The sequence below is a fragment of the Argiope bruennichi genome, chromosome 7, assembly GCF_947563725.1.
Source record: "Argiope bruennichi chromosome 7, qqArgBrue1.1, whole genome shotgun sequence".
NCBI lineage: Eukaryota > Metazoa > Arthropoda > Arachnida > Araneae > Araneidae > Argiope > Argiope bruennichi.
Window position 1 is genome coordinate 125,814,787 of NC_079157.1, and position 24,610 is coordinate 125,839,396.

Below are 24,610 nucleotides of genomic sequence, written 5' to 3' on the forward strand. Positions count from 1 at the left end.
TTAAAGCAATAAGTAGAAAAAAAGAACCAGTTCGTAAAAAAATGATGTATTAATATTAGAGCTCAATTTTGATGCCAGAACAAACTGAAGATGTCCTCCCCCCCATAATTTGCAGCTAATTACATTAATGATTGAAGCCCTGTTAAAAACTAAGAACGATTTTGTAAAAATAGGAAAGATTACTTTTTCATTTGAACAAGGTTAAAATGACAATAATTTCACATTACAGAGTTAATTATAAAATGCATATTTCTGATACATTAAACCTGAATAACAAACAGCTTTCATCTTTAAACAAAAAAATATCTACGAAATGCACAAATGAGGATACCTAAAAAATAAAAACATGGGGACCATCTAAACCATACATCTCTATAAAAAACACATTACATGTTACATACGATTCTGAAATATTAATGATCATATGCTCTTAATAATAAATACAGCAAAGAATACTAACCTTTAAGTAGTAGAATGTCTAAAAACGTTCATTTTTAACTAAGATATTTAATTTATGTACAAAAAAAATTTAGTCACTGAAGTGAAACACGATTCAAATGAGCCTTACAATCATACTTCTTAGGCGATTAAAAATTATACGTTTAGTCATCTCGCATTTCCGATCAAATTAATAGTTATATTTTTAAAATGAGAACCGACTGTTTTTCTTATATGAAATGCACAGTTGAAAATATCTATAGCTTTAAGTTATAAAAATCCTTTCTCCTCATTGCAACAAATTGATTCCTCGATTTCGTGGCTCCTGGCAATGGCACCCAAGACACACGCCCTACCTGCCTAACCCAGGTTACGGCACTGCAAAAACAACACTTCGTTATCTATTGGCAAGCGATTTTCGTCAAATTGTGGTTCAAAATGACTGTTGTCGTCTATGGCGCCTGAGCTATCACTAAATAATTCTAAATGCAGTAGTGCCATTCAAAATCGATTATGTGGTTTACAGATTTTTAATTATCTATGAACTAACATTTAAAATTTATTTTCTAACTCTCAAGAATTAAAGATATCATTAAACACTGAATGATATTTATTGACGAACATGAAAATACTGTTCGTCTCAATATTCTGAGACGATTTTATCTCGGTGAGGGGAGAGACGCGCAAGGATGAGCGCAGTTCTGAAATTCTTCGTCACTCTTTGACCTTGATTTTCGCCCCATTGGATACTTTGTAAACATTTTTTTTTCCGCTTGTATGCGAGTATCGTGTCGTTTCTGACAATATTATTTTAATTCAGTCTGCGAGTCATCCGAGTATATTGTTAAATGCAAACAACATCCCCCTCCTTTCATCTTTCGTCTCATCCCTAGTTTGACAAATTAAGACCATTCTAACGCTGCGCAAGAGCGCGGAGGAGAGTTTTAGAATCCGTTGTCAAACAATATTCACCATTACATCTCAAATGAGACATAACAAATCTGAATAGAAGTTTCGAAGTTTTAGAAAAACTGCGCATGTGCGGGTTCCGTGGCAACCACAGCTGGAAAGGGAGAAACGTGTCTTTAAGATGGAACAATTACAAGAATATTGGAAGAAACTGAGCAGTCAGAAATCAATCTTAGATTGCAAATTTTACCCCAAAAGAATGAACGTTCTCATTTATTCTCTAATGAAGACGGGGCGAATTTCCAACTATGCAAACTAAGCAGCTGACCGGATATTCAGAGAACCAAATATTTGCTTCAATAATTTGTGTACAAACGTGGCTACTAGGCAGTCTAATCAGAAAAGTTAAATAAAAACAGCATAAATACAAATATGTTCACTTAAAATAAATTATTAACATACTAAAAATGAATGGAAATGTGAAGCTAAATCGACGATCTTATTACAGACAAACCTCATAACGTGCATTCATTAGGGAAGCAAAATACTCGAATCCGAGACTGAATTAAAAAAAAGAGGGGGAGAGGGTCGCCTCTCTTCTCCCTTCCCTCTACTCATACAAAGTTGTACATCTTGGGCTAAACAGTGATCGCCACAATATCCCAGACGTTTTATTTACAAAGTTCCGCACATGCGTACCTTGTATTTCGTAATATAGTTTTTAAAAATATAATTAGGTAATAGTTTTTTTCCCCCAAGTATGTGTATGGACGCCTTTTTTCCTACCGACTGAAAGCAAAACTTAACAGAATTGCAATTTTACTAACAAGACAGCATACGCAACGATTAAAGTAAATAAATTAAAATAGCGCGTTTACAAGCATGCATGATTGCAACACATGGTTGTGTTAACACATTATAACACATGATTATAAATGGAGAAGCTTACCATTTATACATTTAAAAATGGTAATTCTGCCCCAAATTTCATCCATTCAATTCTTTCATCTTATAGTTATTCCGTTCACTTGTATTCGTACAGCCAGGGAAGCTTTCCGTGAATGGATTTCCATCAAATCTTGAAAGAAGGCGTTAAGAGCTTACATTTTAATCCGTCTAGCTAATGGCGTTGCAGTTAATAAACACATTCTTACATTCTCTGAACTAGGAGAGGTATGAAACATGGAGTTTTGTTAAAATCTCTTTGGATTATTTTTTTTATGACGATTATAGAACTCTCTTAATATGGGGGGAACGAAAATTATGCTCCTCCTTTAAATTGACCCCCCCCCAATACTAGCAGGCTGCCTCTGTACAAGAAACGCATGCACGGACGTATACGAAATGGAAATCTGCAGATAAAACGTTACTTATTTTCTCATATCTGACATCTCTAAAATATTTGCGTAACCCATACTTCCGGTGTGAACAAATCTAGGTTGTTTCGTTTCAATTTCAGAATTTTCTGCAAATCTTAATATCATACACGATTTTAATTTTTTTTTCAAACTGCGAAGACACTGAACACAGCAAGTTAACAATCAAGAGAAACAAAACTGCGAATTATTCATCTAATACATAAAAATGAATTTGTTCGTATTTTATGAGTTGCCGCACCATTCATCCAATTGCGATAAAGCTTCGCTAACTTACTGCTTGTACTTGCGCAAGGATTATAAACACACTACAATTATTATACCCAATATATAAAAATGCATCTTTTTGAACCTAGAAAACCCTGTTTTTCACACGACCAGTCGTATATTGGATGCTCACCAGTCAGACAGGAAATGTTTTTGTTGAAGACGGAAAAAAATATATTGTCGACCCTTAATATTATACTCGAATAATAAAAGTAAAAAAAAGATTAAATTATGTACTTTTTTATATATCTTATAATTCCATTAAAAGATTCATATTATGCACTCATTGTCGGCAAGAAAATAAATTTTCTTTCTATCATTCCTAATTAAACAAGATAACCATTTCAAATTTTAAACAATTTTTCCACAATCACTTCTTTTGCGGCAGCAACAAGCCGGATACCAGCTAATTTTTAATAAACTTGGCAAAAATGTACCTATCTTTTCAATCAATCCATTCATTTTTTTCCCCCAATCATGTCCATTTCCCGAGTTGGCCATTTAAATTTCGAAAGAACTTTGTTCCATCCATTCATTTATATCAATCATATATTTAAAAATTTGTGGTTCAAAAAGTACTCTGATTTTATTACTCTAAACTGGCAATGAAACAAAAAGGTTACACTACCCCCGCGTAAGTTTGAAATTACACTATAAGAGAGTTACAATCTAAATACAATTCATTACGCAAGTTAAAACTCATCACTTCTACAATCTTTCGTTAAGTTTGATAACCAACGAATTGCAAATAATGAAAGTTTGATGCACAAATGCAACAGTAATTAATGTTTTGAAGCGCATTAACTGCCACAAACCCCATTTGAGGATTATGGAATTTTACATGCAACACTTGGCGTCAAAAATATATTCCGACACTTTAATTTCACTCTACATGCATCTCAATATTGTGTACAGCATAAAGTTTCTTTACGGCAAACGAACAAACTCGAAATTCGTCTACAAGTTGAACGGAACAGAATTATCATATACGAAAAGTTATATATTTTTTTTATTTGGTTTTTATATTATCAGGGCCGCCGCGTAGGGGTGGAGAAATTGTTCACCGCACAAGGGCGCCTGGGCCACGGGGGCACCAAAATTTATAGTACTTATAGCTTTTTTTTTAAAATTTAATGTTACTTAAATAAAAGTTGTTAATTATACGCTACCAATTTTGCATGTTTTGTATTTTCTAAGCAACAAAATGAGATTTAGTTTTTATTTTAATTTAGTTTTACTTTTATTTTCGCTCCTGCGGGTTGCTTTCGTTTTTGTAAAATAAAATTTGATTGCCGATACGAACAATAAAAACACGTTCCGTTTAGAGTTCGTGCTACCACACGGAACGTGTTAAAAATATAAGAATTTGTAACACGTAACAACAGGAATTGGGAATGTTTTGTATCGGAATATATTTATTCTTTATGTGCTGTGAAGCTGTTGCGGCTGAACGTAGTTGTTTAGTTTGCTTTTTGTTCGTAATGATGGGTGGCGGCACCACCGTGTGAGTGTGCCATTGAATTAACAGGGAATAATACCCTTATCTTTGCGATGTTTTACCAAAGAGGACATGCCACCTATTGATATTTTAAATGAAAACAATCTTACCGATACATTTTCAAATATTAGAATAGCTTTACGGATTTCTTTAACCCTTCCAGCTTCGGTGGCTACTGGAGAACAAAGTTTTTCAAAACTTAAAATTATAAAAAACTACATGTGATCTACCATGGCGCAGGAGAGCTTACCGGACTTGTCAATTATATCCATAGACAGCGAAATTTTGGATAAATTAAATATAAAGGAATTGATACGAGCGCTTGTAGCTGCTAAAGCTAGGAGAATCCATATTTAAATATATTTTCTAATTCTTATATTTTACTTAAAAAATGTTTTATCCTTGTCTTGTTTTTAAAATTTATGAAATAATAAAAAACAATAAGATAATTTAAGTAATAATAAAAACAATAAACAATAAGACAAATGTGTTTTAATATTATAATTTTAAAGCTTTTCAGTTCGAAAGTCAAATTTTGAATACTATAAAAGAGTATTTCACATATAATTTGCAGCACTTTATAAGAGTGCAACAGAATCCCATAAAGGGGCGCCAAATTTCAATTTGAACAAGGGCGCTTAATACCCACGCGGCAGCCCTGTATATTATAATGAAATACCGCGCATAAATATGTACAGTATTGAGGTTATAGGAACGAGCTGTTACTCAGTCTTATTTTTTATTGAATTGATATAGATAATTTTGTAACTATACTTTTTTCAAAAAATATATTTTTTCAAAACAAAACATAGTTCGAATATAAATAAATATATTATTCCACAAATCTGTATGCATATATACAACTTATCCAGCCAAAATTTTCGAAAAAAAAATTGGCAGTTAATAGAAATTTGCATATTCTGGACAATGTACAAAGAGAACGCGTTTCCGACATTTTTGAGGTAATTAACATGAAATGAATACAGAAATATAAAATTAACCCTTAAGAAGCCAAATGGTCTTTCATAAACACCAAAAGACGGGTTCGAAATCCCATTCACAGATTTGAATCTAGTTCAAAAGAATTCAACAAACATTTTGTTATATGACGTTAAATCTATAATAATATTTATAAAAAAATTAATTTACAGGTAGCAATTATTTAAGAGTTAAAAAAAATAGAGAAACGAAATAGAACAGTGAGGAACGAAATTAGTTCTGCAGCAAGTTATTGACGCAAAAAGGAAAGAATTTAGAAAAGAAAGTTGTGTAGAAAGCTGATAATGTAATTTTTATACTACATGAAGTTTTCAAATCAAAATTTAATATTTTGATTAAATACAAGATAGAGCAAAATTTTTGTAAAGAACGAAACAGAAATTTCGTTTAGCTTACAACATTCAAACTCCGATTTTCATTGTTATTCACAAGAACTTATGAACAGCCGAACCTCTAGGCAAATTTAAGGAAAACTGATGACCTGCTTTTAAATCGAAAGAAAACCACTTAACAATAGGCTTACATTCGCGAATCAGAATGTCGTATATTGAATTAAGTCATAAAATCAAGGATTGGATTCAAAACTGTAACGTTATGAAAATTGCTACGCACCTTCACTTTCTTCTCCTAATACCAATGTCCCAAGAATGATGAAAAGAAAACCACACACGAACGATGCCATGTTCTTAGTCGAAAATCACTTTCCAAGTGTGATAATGTCTGCCACTTGAACGAGAATTCCGCGTAGACGCGCCAGTTATACCATCTTGCTTGTAAGTTCAGTGAGCATGCGCCAAAACAAGAGTCAGCAATTGTGAATTATTGTTTGTGCTGGCGAAGTGGGAGAACATTTCTTCATTTGCTTGATACTTGAAAGTAATTTATGGTTTCATCCCATGTATGAATCATTCGAATCCGCAATGTTATTTATGGATTTAACTTACAAGGAATTTCGCCTCAAAATCCATTCGTAATACTTATGATACTTATCTTAACTCATCGTGTAATCTTTTTTAATGCGATGTCATTTGATAGACGAATAATTTATCAAAAGCGTTCAAATCTAGAATTTATTATATTCAAAAATAAATTTTTAAATATTTCGCAGTTGTTGCAAAAAAAAAATCTGGAATACCTTGTATTTTTTTAATATATAAAAAAATGAACCAATGGATAAAAAATGTATTTCAGAAAGAATGATCAAAATAGAATCATAAAAACAAAATTGCTAAGATCATATGATTTTATTTAGAATCAAATACTCAACATGTATGTAAAAAAAAAAAAAAGACTGCACTTTCTTTTAAATATCCCAAAGTAGTTACCAGAACATGCAAGTAAAAAGAATTCCTTTCGCATCTAACAGATAATGATCTCTCTGTATATGGAAGTGAAAATGCATGAATAGATTCCTCATTATTAGAATTTTAAACTACTCGATTAGTCTCAACTGCAAAATTTGCCCACAAAGCTTCTTCACAATCAATAAACTATTTCATATTTAAAAATTATGTTCTCATTTGTAGAAATGATTATTTTATATTCTGTGCTATAATCAAAATATAAAATAATCATTAAAATCTTACCAAATAAAAAGATAAGATACAATTTCAAAATATTTTACTTGTCTGCTCGTTTTATTTAGCAAGATTTTATATTATTCTTTATAGCAGAGGGAGTGGTCTCCCGATAACTTTCTCGCACACTTTGTCATAATCCCTGAGGATATCTTTTACATGCGTACAATGGTTACGAAATATTCACCTACAGGGTGAATTCAGCATTTTTTCTGAATCCATCGTGCCATTCTTGGAGAGGGTTTTGTAAATGAATCCCTGGCATGCGGTGAACAGCGACCGAAAAATTGAATTCGTGCTTTAGGCGCGTTTTAACAGACCGATTGTAACAAAATATTGTCACAGAACTACACTCGCAGTCACGAAATCGCATACCGAATTCGATGTATTAGAGTCAATGCATCTATTCGAGTTATCACGTTCGCATGCTTCTGAAAGCACGGACCGACATGCGGTCAACTCCCAAATTGGATTTTGCTCAAAATTTGATCATTTATTTTTGAAAAAAAAGCATGCATGAAAATATTTTTATCATGAATTAGAGAGTTTCGCCCCCTGCTCGTTATCGTTCGCCAACCCCGATATTGTTCTCGAATCATACATGTCCTCAGTCTAGTGGGGTTTACTGAGGGATTGATAACCCTTCCTCCAGACAACAGAAGTAAATAGAAACAAATTATTTTAAAAATGTCTTGAACAAAAAAGTTCAATTCCAAATTTAAAAAAAATGTTTAGTTAAAATTCAGAAGAAATCTTATCATCATTTCTTTTTCGACAAGAATGTAAAATTTAAACATGAAATTTTAAAAAAAATGAAATAGAAACTTTCTTAAAATTGTAAAATAGAGTTACAATATTTCATATTTTACTAATATAATATTTCAGATCGCTCACTTTTTACTGTCTAAGGGCATCTTTAAAAATAATATTTTTAATACTGCCTACTTCAGCCTGGATTCTAATTCCAGCTCTAGAATTCGCTCTAGACAATGCTACATATAACTGACCATGTGAAAATTCTGTACGTTGATCAGTCGATCATCCATAATCAGAACAATTGTGTCAAAAGTCTGACCTTATTTATGCAATGGATTGTCATGGCGAAAGCAAGTATCACTGAAAATTGCATCTTTTTTAATAAATGATATATCAGCGTCATTTTTTGAATGAGTAGTAACACTTAGCATATAACCTTTTTCGCGACCCGTCATGCAAAATGTTGCTGACGACCTTTCTGACTACAAACCTAGATCCATCCCTGAAAGCCTTATTACTATTTTAAAATATAATGCAAAGTTAACATGTGCATTTTTTAAATATTCGGAAGATTGCTACCTGAAATATGAAAAATTTCTGTTACTCGAACCAGCAAATTTGATACAGAGTCTCTGTCTAGAATAGATAATTTATAAGTACTGTAATCGGACAACTTTTCCAGCTTGCCACCTAGCGGCCGCTCAATAAAACTTCAGTTTCTGCTCTGGAGTCATAGATTTAAGCATGATGTCTACCTCCGAGAATTGTACTTTTCCTTAAATGTTTGTATTAATTGTTTGTCCTATTATTATTTTTCGTCTGTTATGTCCTTTAATGTTTCATTAAAAATATTTAAATCATCTAAAATTCTTTCTTTAAGAGTTTTGTTTTTCCCTAGCAGGAATAGTTTTTGGCACCCAACGGTAACTAGTTTTGTTAAAGGTTACAAAAATGGCTTCCCAACGTGTGGCCCGAATGATTTTCCCCACTGAAAACATCCATGTTTAGACTCTAGAGAAGGGACTCGTTTCCCTTTTTAGGTTATTATTGCAAATTCATCCTGAAATCCTGAATTTTATGCAATTTCCGTCCTGGAGTTCATGCATATAAGCCTTCATCCCGAAGCTGTTTTGTTTGGAAATAAATCTTCAACCGAAGAACGTAAGTAACTTTTCATTATTGTAAGCATCATACTAGTTGCAACTCAACTTCATTTTTCTCCAATAATTTTACGAAGGATCAAGAGTTCCAAAGAATTAAACTGAAAGATAAAATTCTTACGGCAGCTTGTATTGTATCTAGTGAAAAGAAAAGAGCTGATAAAAATGACAAGCAATGCATATTTTGTAATAAGTCATTTCATAATACAACAGAAAGCTTTAAAGCTCCTGATATGTCACTGGAAGAGAAAAGAGAAAAATTAAAGAAGAAAGGTGTGTGCTTTATTTGTTTGAAACCAGGTCATAATTCGAAGATTTGTAGGGCCTATTTGAAGTGCATTGTATGCGAGAAAAAACATCATAGTATTATGTGTTCAAATATAAATCAAGCAAAACAAAATCCATCACCTGAATTAGATGCCAAGATTTTCTTGTCATCAAGGAATTCATCTACATTATTGTTAACTGTATTGGTGAAAATAATCAATAAAGACAGATCTTTAATTATTCGAGGATTATTCGATACCGGTGCTCAGAGATCTTTCATAAAAAAAGGATATTGTGGATAAACTGGAATTGGAACCAGTAGATCAAGATATGTTAAGTCATGGACTTTTTGGAGGCACTGAAACTAAACAAAAATCCCATAATGTGTATAACATTACATTTTAAAGCTTGTGTTCAAATTTCAGGCAAAATATTTCCGTTTTAGATGAAAAGAAAATATGTGGTGCTATTCCTCGTGCAAATAATCCTGAAATTTTCCCCATTTTGAAGAGAAAAAATATAGAATTAAGTGATACAGGGGAAGACACTTCTGAAATAGATTTATTAATTGGAGCAGATTTCTTGGTGCATTGCTGACGGGATCAATTGAAAGCATTGATAAAAATTTAGTAACCATAAAAATAAAACTCATATGGACACTTGAAGGTAAACAAACGAAACAGTCAAAATCTTTGGAGAATATTATTTATGCTGCCAATTTAGATTTGACGGAATTATGGAGCCTAGATGCCATCGAAGGAACCTAACCTAGATGAAGGCAGGTAGCCGATGAAGAAACAGTTGAATTTTTTCGTAAAACTATTAAAAGAAATGAAGAGAAGTGATATGAGGTATGTTTGCCGTGGAAAAGTGGATAGAGTCCAGAGAAAGTAACAAAGAATTAGCCACTAAGCGTTTGATGCCAACTACAAAAAATTCTTATTCGATCAGGACATTTAAGCGAATATGATGAAATGTTTTATGAGTGGCTACGAGAGGGAACTATCGAAGTTGTAGATGAAGATAAGAATAAAGGACTCTATTTACCTCATCATCCTGTAATAAAGACTGGAGATTCAACTACGAAGATTCACCCAGTTTTCGATGCCTCAGCAAAAGACTCTAAAGGAAATTGTTTGAATAATTGTTTAGAAAAGGGTCCAAATTTATTAAAATTAGTGCCAAAATTAAAAATGCAATTTCGTAAAAATATTATTGGAACAACATCTGATATTGAAAAGGCCTTCTTGCAAATCAGCCTGAACCCAAAGGATAGAGATTATTTTAAGTTTTTATGGTGGAAAGATTTTTTAAGACGAGAGAAATTGATCACCCTGAGACATTGCCGAATGGTATTTGGTGCTTCTCCTAGTTCATTTTTACTTGCGGCAACAATAGCTCATCATCTACAGAATGTTCCAGATGGAAGGAAGGAAACAGCTCGTCAACTTCAAAAACCCTTTTATGTAGATAACTGCATAACTAGTTTAGAAACTAGGGAAGAGGAGGCCAAATTTATTTCTGAAGCTAAAGAATTGATGTCTGCAGCCAAATTTGATTTACGAGGTTGGGTTACTTCTGAAAAAATTGTAGAAGAAACCAAAAAGAGATATATTCCAATACTAGGACTTTCCTGGGATACTGAAAACGATCAACGTTCTTGTAACAGTGCTATTAAAATTTCAGAAGAAAATATAACAAAACGAACATTATTATCTGTTGCTCAACGAATTTACGACCCAACAGGATTTACGAATCCAACTACTCTAATTCCAAAGATCATTCTACAAAAAACATAGAAAAGGAAAATTAATTGGGATTATGTGCTTCCACCAGATATATGTAAGGAATTTTTAGCCTGGTACAAACATGTAAATCTGCTAAAAGATTGTAAAATTCCAAGAAGATTCATTTCAAATCCTTTTAAAGATTGTCAGATAAGTCTTCACTGTTTCAGTAACGCCAGTGAAGTATTATTATTTTTTTACGTGCTGAATATAACGGGTAATTTTCAGTTCAATTAGTAGCAAGTAAGTGAAGAGTGTCACCAACAAAGGAAATTACAATTCCTCGATTAGAACTACCGGGAGCTCTTCTATTATCCCGATTATATTGCCAGGTGATAGATGGACTTGAGGTAAAATTTAATGAAGTATACTTTTGGACTGACTCGACTGTTGTCTTAACTTGGATTAAACGGGATAGTTCTTGGAATACAATTGTAAGAAATAGGATAACTTAAAGAAGAAAATATACCAATTCTGATAATTGGCATTTCATACCAGGTCATATGAATCCGGCAGAGCTTTCTTCAAGAGGTTGTGATGCAAAGATTTTATTGAAGAGCAAGTGGTGGGAAAGTCCAGAATGGTTATTAAAGTCAGAAGAATTCTGGCTGAATGAAGAACAAATTATTGATGAAAATTTAGTTGAATCGGAGAAAAGGAAAACAATAGTCAGTAATATGGAGCATGAATCAGTTAACTTTACTGACAATCTACTTTATTTCTTGAAATATACGAAGATTTTAAGAATGCTGGAGTGAATACTACGTTTCATAACAAACTATTGCCTTGGTTCAAGTAATGCCGTGAAAAATCTAGATTGTGAGAAGATCATGTCGTTTTCCACCACAATGGAATTTCAACCCTCCAACCGCTGCATGGAGGGAGCGGATGATCCACATGCTAGAAGAAATGCTAAGGAGAATTTTCGGCCGGAAGAGTATTGATTACGAAGAATTGGAAACTCTTATATGTGACTGTGAAGCTACAATAAATTCCAGGCCTCTCACATATATTGAAGATAATTCAGAAGGTCTAAAGCCATTGACTCCTGCTTGTTTCTTGCAAGGCATTCCTAGTAGTGATACAACTGATTTAGATGAAATCGACAGTAAAAGCTGTAAGACATGCCAATTTTGGCAACCCTTCTCACCCCTGAGAGTAACCCCGCTTGCCTAACGGAAGTGGGGGAGGAGAAAGAGAGAGAGAGGGAGAACTGGCTGGGAGGCAGCAGAGGAAGGTCGCTCTGCTAGATCGTGATGTTGTTTCTTGTAATATTTTCATAATTTTGTGTCGTAATCTGTGCTGTGTCCCTTATGAACATGTGAATAAAAATTTTGGGACTAAAAAGGTGTGATCACTGTCTCTACCGCTCATACAAAAGAAACCCCTCGCCAAAGAAAGGGTTTTTACATTGGTGGCAGCTACATGGGATGTGAGCAGAGACAAATCACAGAATAGGTGACCGGTACAGTGACCCTCAATACCCATCATAATCAATGGAATTCCTGGTCGTCGTAACCAGTGGAATTCTTGGTCTGCAATGGAGTTCTTTCTCATCTTGGTCATCGGCACCAGTGCGGAGTTGTTGAGTTTTCAAGTTTTGGTGTTCAGGAGATTCAGTGCTCAAGAGTTCAGAACCTGGCTCCAGAAAAAGATCAGGCCTACTGAATGGTTCTATTTGGGTTCATCCGTGTGGGAAGTAATTTTATTACCTCTAATGACAACAAACCGTGAGTACTGTAAACCTTTGTGCAATTATATCTCAAGTGCTGAAGAAGACCCTATTGCTTCGATTTTTTAATGCTAAAAAATAATTAAACGTTGTATTGAAATATAAATTTTCATAGTATACTGATAGTTTGGAAATATTTTGTGTATTTGTAATATGCATGTTTTTTTAATGCTAAAAAAATAATTAAACGTTGTATTGAAATATAAATTTTCATAGTATACTGATAGTTTGGAAATATTTTGTGTATTTGTAATATGCATGTTTTTTTAATGCTAAAAAAATAATTAAACGTTGTATTGAAATATAAATTTTCATAGTATACTGATGGTTTGGAAATATTTTGGTATTTGTAATATGCATGTATTTTAATGAAAACTAAAGCAAAGCCAGACAAATTTGGATTCTTCCTGTCTTGAGCTGACGGCCAGTGCGACATTTTGTTGTGGGGGTTAGAAGACCACCCCGCCCAAATAACATCTTGTTTCTGTCTGCCCTGAGCTGGCGCGGATGCATTTTTTTTTAAATTTCATTTCGTGTAGGGGAGAAACGGATGCACTCTATTTCCCTTGATATGTTTATTGCTTTGCAGATGTTTGTACGAGGTGATTTTGAAAACATCAGTATAGTGCTATTTTGTTTCCGGTGATACGTTTAATCTTTGTACTTGTTCTCTATGAGATTAAGAGTGTAATATTTTATTTTAAGGATCTATCATTTCCGGTTAGAAGTAATAAATTGCTCTTTTTAGGTATAAAAATACTTAAGTTGGTATTAAAGATAAATTGTGTGATGCAAACCTTTTTATTTTGTTAAAAATAAAGTAAATGAAATTTTGTTAAGCCTGTTTATACATAGTTTAGGGGTATTTTTTTTAGTTTTGATATATATATTTATGTATGTAAATTATGTATATTGTTATTTCTATTTGCAAACATATAATTTCTTCAAGTATTTAAAATCTAAACTCTTAATAACAGTATCTATAGAACATATCTTCCAGAAATTTCTCTGTAAGATTTTTTTTTATTTTAGTTCATTTTTTTTAGTTAGTTTTTTAGTTAGTTTAGTTTAGTTAGTTTTTAGTTAGTTAGTTTTCGATTTGAATTATTGTAAGGCAATTTGACATTAGGTTTAGCTTGAAAAATGTCTTTCTTAAATAAAAGTAAAAAGGCAGACCTAATCTGTCTAGCAGAAGATTTAGGTGAGTCGCCAGACGAAACCATGTCTAAAGTAATTCTGAAAGAATTAATTTTAGCTAGTAAACATTATAACGAGGAAGAGGCAAAAGAATATTTAGAAGTTATCGTAGCTGGAAGGTTAGAACAGGAACAAAAACTTGAAAATGAAAATAAACTAAAACAAGAGAGGGAAAAGGAAAAGTTCGCACTCGAAAAACTTCGTCTAGAAGTCCAGGATCAATTATCCAGGATCAATCAAAATTTGGTTCAAAATAGTGATCAAGTCGTGCGTGCAAAATCATTAGATGAAATAGTTAGGATGGTTAGGCTCTTAACAGTTAAAGTTCCTAGTAAGTCAGACGGATGGGACTATTTCTTTTCAAGCTTAGAAAAGGCATTTGTAAATGAAAATGTTAGTGATGAATTTAAACCAAAAGTGTTGCTTTGTTTATTAGGAGACAAAGTGTCTAATTTGTTAGTTAATATAGAAGAAGGCGAATTAAAAAATTATGAATCTTTGAAGAAAATAGTATTACAGGAATACGAACCTTCACCGAAATTGTGTTTAGAAAATTTTTGCAAAGCTAAACGTAACAACGATGAAACATTTTCTCAATTTGCATCTCGGTTAACATCCATGTGGGTGTATTATTGCAAATCAAGGGGTGCTAGTGATTTTGAGACTGTAAATCAACTCATTGTAGCAGATAAAATGTTCCAAACATTGGATTCCGAAACGGCAACCCATATAGGGGTGCTACAGGGGGAAAGTTGGTTTAAGCCAAAGGAAATGGGTAAACGTTGTGATGTATTCTATGCATCCAAGGGTAAATCCTATGACGGGTCAGTGAGAGCCAAAAGAAATGATTATGATGAAAGAGGTTTTCAGGGTAATTGGGGAAAACAACAGTTCAATGAGAAGAAGACCGATAATAGTAATTTTTGCCCTAAGAAAAATTTTGAAAAATCAAAAATCACAGAAGTTAGAAAGCTAACTTGTTACACTTGTGGCTCCGATAAACATTTTAGACGAGATTGTCCGAAAATTAAGGGAGCAGACTATAAAATGATTAAGGTAAACAAGGTTTCCGCTGAGGGTGCAGAAGCAGAATCAAAAGGGGAAACAGTAGCTGCTAGGGTGGATTTACTCGGTAAGGTAATTCCTAGGCATGCTATTGAAGACAAACTTTGTAAATTGACAAAGGTATCTGTCAGTGTAGCTGGGAAACTAGCCGAAGCATTAGTGGATTCTGGCACGGAAATTACAGTTGTCAAAAGGGACTTAGTTCCTGAAGTTTCAGTCGAAGGTGCTTCTACAATATATTTGAAGGGTATTTTTGGTCCGGCGGTTAAATGTCCTTTAGTGTACGTTCCGTTAAGTCTTGCTACTGGTGGCCAAGTTAATGTGGTGCATCAGCAAGTTTTATGTGCTTTAGCAGATGTTTTGGTGGAGGATGTGTTGCTTCCACCGGATATTCTAAACATGTTGGGAGGGGCCCGGAGTGAAGGAAATTCACTGGCTCAGAACTCTCAGGAATTGAGGGGTGATCTGCAGGAGAAAGCACAGGATAGCATTATCTTTGAGAAAACTCAAAGTGAAATTACTTCATGTGGGAATGAAGTGGGAACGGTTAATAATAAGGATGAGAAAGTAACCACTGAGACGGTTAAGGGAAGCATGGTCGCTGATACTTTTCGCTCTGAGCAGGAACAGTGTGTCGAATTAGCAACGGCTTGGAAGCATGCTAAAGAAGGCAAAAGTAACTACTATGAGGTAGACGGTTATCTGTTTCACAAAGACAAAATACTCGGGGAGAGTATTGGGCAACTGGTAATTCCAAAGTGTAGACGCGGTGAGGTACTCAGACTTGCTCATACCTCAGTGTTTAGTTGTCATATGGGTTCTAAAAAGACTCTAGAACGAATCAAGTACTCTTTCTTCTGGGAAGGTATGCGGACGGATGTCAAAAAATTTTGCGACTCATGTAAAGAGTGTCAACTCACTCAGACTGTTAAAACTAGTGACAGAACGCCAATTACGCCTGTCGTGAGGCCTGAATTACCATTTCAGGTAGTGAATGTAGACCTGATAGGTCCAATTGATCCTCCTAGTGCGAAAGGACATAAATACATATTATGTCTGGTTGATCAACATACTAGGTGGGACGAAGCCATACCGTTGACTAGTCTGAATGCTAAGGCAACATGTGAAGCTTTGTTAAGCATATTTTCAAGGACAGGTATTCCTAATGTTATCGCGTCTGATAACGGGACCAATTTCACGGCAGAACTGACTAAAGAGTTTGAAAAACGAATAGGGAGCAGTCCAAGATTCTCTACCCCTGGATATCCACAATCAAATGGGTTGGTGGAGAGATTTAATAGAACTTTAAAAAACATGTTGCATAATGTAGTCAGGGAAGAAGGTAGGGGATGGCATTTACAAATTCCTTATGTGCTGTGGGCGTACAGAGAAATACCTCATTCAACTACGGGTGTGTCGCCATTTCAGTTACTCTATGGTAGACCACCACAAGGTCCTTTGTCTATCCTAAAATCTACTTGGACAGGAAAATTTAATAATGTACAATTAAATATTACTTCCGTTTCCAAATACCTGGAAAATTTAAAATCAAAACTAGAGAAGGCTGCAGAGCAGGCTAAGCTTGTTTCAGCAGTACAACAGGAAAATGCGGCGTATTATCACAATTTAAGATCGTCTAACCGAGTGTACAAAGTCGGAGATCAGGTGATAGTATTAATACTTGATTCGACTAATAAATTATTTGCCAGATGGCAAGGTCCTGCAACTATCGTTGAGAAACGTAATCCCCATTCTTTTTCAGTTAAAATGTCGGATGGTTCTACCAAGCACATTCATCAAAATAAGTTAAAACATTACATAGCTAGTTCTAACTCTATAAATGTCATTTTTGAGGAAGAAAAAGAATTCGGGCATGTTGAAACTTTACCAACCGCTACCAAAGAATCTAAATTTTTCGAAATTCTTGATAATCTTGAAATTAAACATGTAGACAATTCTCAGTTAGAAACTCTTAAAAATTTAATCGTTAAATTTAAACGCATCTTTACTAAACCCGTGCAACCAGCTGCGGTTGGCACTCATAAAATTGAACTATTGCCCAATACGGTACAGAAAAAGCCTCATTGTTATAGTGTTCCTATTGCATACAGAAAGGAAATTGAACGTCAAGTTCAAGAACTTTTAGAATTAGACTTGATAGAACCTTCGGTATCCGAAATTGCTCATCCGATTGTTTGCGTTGCTAAAAAGGATTCTTCAATGAGAATGTGCATTGATTTTAGAGCATTAAATGCAGTCACCAAAGTTCCAGTCTTTCCCATGAAAGATTTGCAAGAACTGATATTCACTGCAGGGTCAGGCCATTGGTTAAGTAGCTTAGATCTTTTAAAGGGATATTGGCAAATAAAAATGGACGAGGAAAGTAAACGGTTGACGGCGTTTGCTACGCATAATGCTGTGTACCAGTGGAAGACCATGCCTTTCGGTCTGGCGGGAGCATCTGGTACTTTTCAACGTGAAATGAACCGTGCCTTGAAATCTCATTCAGAGTATGCGCAGGCGTACATGGATGATGTAGTCATTTATTCTAGATCTTTTAAAGAGCATCTGTTTCATTTAAAACTTATACTGACAGAATTAGATGAATTAGGATTTTCTGTACAACTGGATAAATGTACTTTCGCCACCAAACAAATAAAATATTTAGGCCATATTATAGGTGGAGGTAGACATGGTCCAGATAAAGACAAAATTCTAGCAATACAGAAATTAACTAGACCTACGACTAAAAAAGAGGTCAGGTCCGTATTAGGATTAATGGGATTTTACCGCACATATATACCAAAATTTGCGGAAATATCCACTCCACTCACGGAATTAACCAAGAAGAATAAGCCAAACAAGGTAAGTTGGGGGGAAGAAGAACAAAACTCGTTTGAGAAACTGAAAGAATTACTCTGTGAGGTTACTAGTCTTGCTACCCCTGATGCCAACTTGCCATTCCAGATACACTGTGATACGTCTGATCATGGTGTAGGATGCTGTTTAACTCAGCAAGATGCTGACGGGTCTTACAAACCAATAGCTTTTGCCAGCCAAAAATTCAACGCTGCACAAAAGAACTGGGAAAGCATTGAGAAAGAGGCTTGGGCAGTGCTATATGGTCTGAATAAATTCGATAAGTGGATTTATGGTGCTAAGGTGGAGATCATATCTGATCACAATCCTCTTAAATATCTGAACCAAACCACTCCTAAAAGTCCAAAGCTAACCCGTTGGGCTCTAGCTCTACAAAGGTGGAATCATTCCATCACACATAGACCTGGTGTACAGCATCGAGGTGCGGACGCTCTATCACGACTGAAATAATTCATCACTTGTACAAAAAAAAAAAGTTATGTCTGTATTTTGATATTTGCATATGTACGAAACCAGTATACATGTTATATTAGTTTTTATCATTTTGAATTTATTTGTTTTTGATTTTGTAAGTAGGTTATAGTGTTTTTGTATATTTATATATTATTCATGAATGTAATAAAATCAGCCACTGTGGGCTAATTTTATGCTTAGGTGGGGCGTGTAAGACATGCCAATTTTGGCAACCCTTCTCACCCCTGAGAGTAACCCCGCTTGCCTAACGGAAGTGGGGGAGGAGAAAGAGAGACAGAGGGAGAACTGGCTGGGAGGCAGCAGAGGAAGGTCGCTCTGCTAGATCGTGATGTTGTTTCTTGTAATATTTTCATAATTTTGTGTCGTAATCTGTGCTGTGTCCCTTATGAACATGTGAATAAAAATTTTGGGACTAAAAAGGTGTGATCACTGTCTCTACCGCTCATACAAAAGAAACCCCTCGCCAAAGAAAGGGTTTTTACAAAAGCCTAAATAGGAGATTACGTTTTATTCAAAAACTACGACATGATTTAAGAACGAGATTTCGCAACGAATACTTAGCAATGTTAGGGCATAAAGATCATCACAACGGAGAGGGATCTTTGAATGTTGGAGATATAATTATCCTTGAAACTGATGGAAAACGCCTTCACTGACCCTTAGGAATTGTAACTGAAGACCTCCCTGGAGCAGATGGACATTCAAGAGTCGCCAGAATAAGAACAGTTCAAGGGGAAAAATTAAGACCACTCCAGAGACTTTATTCATTGGAAATCAGTAGTTCTGAAAAATTACCATTCATTGCTCAGCAAAAGGATAAAGATACAAACACTCAACTTTCTGCAACTCCAGTTGTTTCAGATCAAGATTCCAGTGAAGATGATGATTACATAACCAAAGTAGCTCCTGCTGTTGTCACTAAAGCTGGCCGGCGTATTAAAATTCCCAATAGACTCAATTTATAAGTTTTGTTGCAATTTCAGGTACTCCATAAAATTGCAAGGTGGGAGATTATGTAAGTATCATACTAGTTGCAACTCCACTTCAATGCAATTTTCAGATTTCGTTTTTCTCGATGTAAATATGCTTTCAAAACTTTTCTATGTAAATATTCGCAATTAAAGTGTTCTCTCATATCACATCCGCAGTAATTATTGAAGATATTTTACATGAATATTTGTTGTTGAAGAAATAGTATAAATATTATTGCTCTGTGTAATTTTGTATTCATAAGCATTTATAAAAGAAAAAAAAAAACACTGTTTTCATTCAAGTAACTTTTCATTTTATTATTATAAAATTCTGTACTGTATCGACGTAAATCCTGACATATATAAAATTATGAATATTTGTTGTTGAAGAATTAATATAAATATTATTGATGCTTTATGTAATTTTGTATTTATAAACATTTATAAAAGTAGAAAGAACCAGTGTTTTCATTAAATATTTCCAAACGGAAGTGGCAGGTGAAATTATTTCTATTTTCTGAAAGTGTTAACCGGAAATAAAAAGGATTCTTTTCATTTGAGTATATCAATCATTTATATTCAAGAAGTGCTACTGAGTTTTTGTTTTTTAGAAGAAAAAGTAGGAATGCATATTCAGTTATTGTGAAATTTTATTTTTGCTTGTATATGTGTTTTCAGATGGATTTCTAAAATTTTGAAAAGAAGAATTTTATTTCTTTGTAATTAAAAATATTTTACCGTTGTATTTTATTGCATAAATATAGCGTTTTGAACATTTCTATTTCTGCATGGTATTATTATCACATCTATAATTTTAGTGCAAAGAAATGTGAAATTTAATTGAAATCTTATTTAAATAAAGGGAAATTTCATTACTTTCTTATAATAAAATTTGAGATTGCATTCTTATTTTATTGCAGAAAAGTAGAAGTTACAACTATTTTATTGATATTCAGTGAAAGCTTGTATTTAAATTGTTTCTTGTCAACTAGTGAATGCATATATATGTTACGGCCAAAGCCCGAAATCGGCCAGTTCACGACTTGGCCGGCCAATTCGCGTTTTGGCCAACGTTGCTGTAAACTTACCGGCCAATGTCCGATCTTTTCTTGATTTCGGGCTTTGACGTGACCTCCGAGAGATAAGGCCTGCTGGCTGTTGTAATGAGTCATCACGACTAGGCGAACGCTCCGAGAAGTACGGAGATTAACATAACGCGTAACTTGCGATGTATAGCATTAAGGTTCCTCGACATTTTTCGTCAATTCTCTAAATTGTCAAATAATTGCATAGATGCTAATTAAAAAATATTACTTTGTATTAAAAAAAATTGACATTTAAATAATTACAATCGCGGTTTGAGAATTTCCGATACTGAATATCACAATTTCTTGACAATTTTCGTTATTAATAACACATTCACCGAATTATTAAATAGGTGCATAATAATTGCTAATTTACGAATTATTTATTATCTGTTTGTGTAAAATAGATGTTTACATTAAATTTTCTTTGAAATGTAAACATTTTAGCTCACAGGAATTTTATTTTTTAAAAAAAATAAGCTAATTAATAGTAAAAGATTTACATGTAGGAAATAAAAATTGCTGTAAACAAAAAATTTGATTAGTAATATATTGAGATTATTCTTTCATTTTTTTTATGCTTTATATAAATATTGGATTTAAAATTTTTTGCTAGAAATGTTTGTTTAAAAAAATATAGCAAATCTATGAGCTGTACTTGTATAAAGAAATAACACATTTTAGTTAATAAATATGAATGAATTAAGAAATTATAAAATATGAATAAGTTCAAGACACATATTAGTAAACATTTATTTATTCCAACATAATAGCAAAGGAAAAAAATACAATTATTCAGAACTCATACATATACAAAATAGAAATACTATTAAAATGTGATTAATAAACACTTATTTTTATGTACTATATAAAAAATATTCATTACTATATAAAATAGATACTATATAAAAAACGCGTTCAGGTTTACACTTCAGCAAATGAATTGTTCAAGAAAAAAATTCAAAGAAAAATTTACATTTGTCAGTAAATACATCTTCTGAATTTTTGATAATAGATTCAATAAAATTAATTTTGACATTCAATGAACTTGATAATCTATCTCAGGAATCCTTTTCATAATAATCAAGAATATCAAATATTTGATTTATATTATTAACTTTAATTGGTAATAGGAATTGCTCGTACTTCAAAATCCTTTCTCCCATAAATGATGCATTTAAAAATAGATCATTGTTAATACTTACAGCAAATGTTATGGTAGGAATGCCATCATTAACAGATAGGTGGATGAATAACATATTTTCATTCTTTTCAATAATAGTCCAAAAGGAAGAATAGGTATGGTCTTTAATACATTTTTTTAATCAATTAAAATTAGTAAATGCAGTTTTGCTGTTATAGTTCTGTTTGGAATTTAAGCTTTCAATTATGGAACGTTCGATTTGGACTTTGGATTTGGAGGAGCAGATAATGTTTCCCCAGTATAGAAAGTAGTTGTGTAAAGCACTAAAATGTCTTTCACATACTTGAAAGAAAAAGAGAATATCTCTCTCTCTCTCTCTCTCATAAAAAAAAAGTTTATAGATATTCGTAGTGATGTTAATCTACATTGTAACTTTAAAAATAAAACTCACTGTCGTGATTAAAAACACTACTTAAGAGATAATGAATGCAACTTTGAGACAATGACCCACCGATTGCAAAGTCTGAAGCGTCGACTTGTAAAATTAATGTGGCATCTGGTTTTGGGTGTGCCAATAAAACAGCATTTGCAATTAATTGTTTACAATTTTGGAATTCTTCTTCCGCTTTATCCGACCAGTCCAATTTCGTTTTATCATTCTTTTTCGCGCCTTTTAAATATGAAGTTAAATGTACCTAATGTTTTGCTATGTTCGGTAAAAATCTACGGAAGATATTTAAAAAAACCTAAAAATCTTTGAAAATCTTTAACCGCTTTTGGTTGTGGATATTTGAGAATCGGTTCAACTTTATGGGGTAAAGGTTTAGTTCCCGAACTAGTAATTAAATGACCTAAGAAAGGAATTTCTGAGACGCCAAATATGCATTTTGAAACATTTATGCTTAGTCCATATGTATTTAATCTCTCCAGTACGATTCGTAAATGAGCTTTATGCTCTTCTTGACTGGAACTAAATATTAAAATATCATCCAAATAGACATAGCAAAATTTAATATCCCCCAGAATTTCATTCATGAATCGTTGAAAAGTTTGTGCTGCCCCACATAGACCAAAATTTAAGAATGGGAATTCAAACAGTCCAAATGGTGTACAAACTGCGGTTTTTTGTATATGACCCGGATGCACTGGTATGTGAAAATAAGCGCGGACTATATCAAGTTTCGAAAAAATATTCTTTCCGTGGAGCGCATTGGAAAAATCCTGGATATGGGGTATGGGATAACGGTCCGGTACAGTACAGGCATTCAATCTCCTATAGTCACCCACAGGACTTTGGACTGCCTGAGCTTTTGGTGACGACATGAAGGGGAAATGACCAAGGTGATTTTGATGGTCGGCATATGCCTTGGTCCATCATGAACTGAAACTCCTTTTTGACGGCGTCATAGATTTCTGGATTTAGCCTTCTAGGTTTACTATGGAAAGGCGGACCGGTTGTTTCAATAAAATGCACCGTATTATGTTTAACAGGTTTTAAACCAAATGTTAATTTTGTTAATTCTGGGAATTCTTCCAAAATTTTATGGTATATTGATTCACCAGAAATAAGTTTTAGAGATGCATAATTTGTTGATTTTGAAATTATTCCGGACTGGGTAAATTTAGTTACATTATCAATAAGTTTGCGCCCTTTGATATTTATTAATAGGTCAAATGTTTGTAAAAAATCCGCCCCTATTATTGGAACAGGCACATTAGCAATTAAAAATTTCCATGGGAAATTCCGCCTGAGACCTAAGTCCACATTTAATAATTTAGATCCATAAGTATAAATTTTGGAGTTGTTAGCTGCAAAAAGTTGCAGAGAATCAGGATTTAGATTTTTTTGGTTTTTGTTGAGCGGTATGCACGAAACATCAGAGCCAGAATCGATCAAAAATTTGAAATGTGATCTCTTATCAAAAACATGCAAACGATACGATTGCGCGGCTGCCGCCGATGTAGGTTGATCGACAGCCGCTATTGCGAGTTTTCTGGATCCGCGTTAGTTGAGTACGAACACGACGATACACACTTCAGTGCCTTTTCTCCGAAACGCGCATGATAATAACAGAATTTTCTCCCACGATCACCGGAACGCCCACGCGAAAAACTGCGCTGTTTGTTTTTCCGATGGAAAGGGCCTCTGCTTCTGCCGCGGGAAAGCCGTTGTACCTGCTTACTTAAAGCGGCGATTTCGCTTCGGAGTGCAGTAAACTCATCCAGAGTGGAAGCTTTCCGCATGGCATTACTTTCCACGCCTCGGCTGACGGCAAAGACACTATCTGTTGAGGAAATACGGACCTCTGCAATTTTGTCGGCCATGTTGGCCAAATTGTCCAGGGGTTCAGAACTTATTGATAAAATTGCCTGCATTTCTGACGGTAGTCTTTGCAGCTATAAAGTTTTGAGAAAATCGTCTTTTATGCCTGTGCCACCACCGAGTTCGCGCATCTTTCGGAGTAACTGCGATGGTTTATCGGCGCCTAAATGTAGTTCAGAAAGCAGTCGACGAATCTGTTCATTTTCCGAAGCAGAAAATTCGGCTATAAGTCGAGTCTTTAACGCATCATATTTGTTGGTGTCGGGGGGTGCGAGTAAAATATCAGCAACCGCTGATAAAGTTTCCGGATCAATAGTTGCAATCAAATGATTGTATTTTGTAAGGTCATTAGTTATTTTTGCTAGAGCGAAACTGCTTTCCACTTGGATGAACCACAATTTTATATTGTTCCTCCACAGTGGCGGTATTTTCACCGAAAGATGGGACACCTGCGACTCTGTCGGAGCGTCAGCATTGACAGTTTCGTTTTCAGTATTAAGCATTTTTGGTTACTCGATGTAGAAAACTGATAATTTTTACAATAATTACGAGTATCAGAAAAAGTTATGATTATTTAAATACACGTGTTTTTAAAAAAATTTAGTAGTTAAGAATCATAATAGTAAACATGGTAGCCAAAACGAAAGTAATAAGAAATTAATACTTCGAATACAAAAAATAACACGAAAAATAATACTGAACATA

At 33.9% G+C, this 24,610-nt stretch overlaps 1 protein-coding gene across 1 annotated transcript in view; it reads right to left on the reverse strand.

Moving 5' to 3' along the window:
• LOC129974852 (uncharacterized protein CG3556-like) overlaps window positions 1–6,259 on the reverse strand; it is a 40,497-nt gene extending 34,238 nt beyond the window's left edge. The window contains exon 1 of the mRNA XM_056087615.1: window positions 6,100–6,259. Within this exon, the coding sequence (XP_055943590.1) occupies window positions 6,100–6,169 (70 nt within the window). The 5' untranslated portion in view covers window positions 6,170–6,259. The remainder of the gene's footprint in view (window positions 1–6,099) is intronic.
• Between the last annotated feature and the right edge of the window lie 18,351 nt (window positions 6,260–24,610).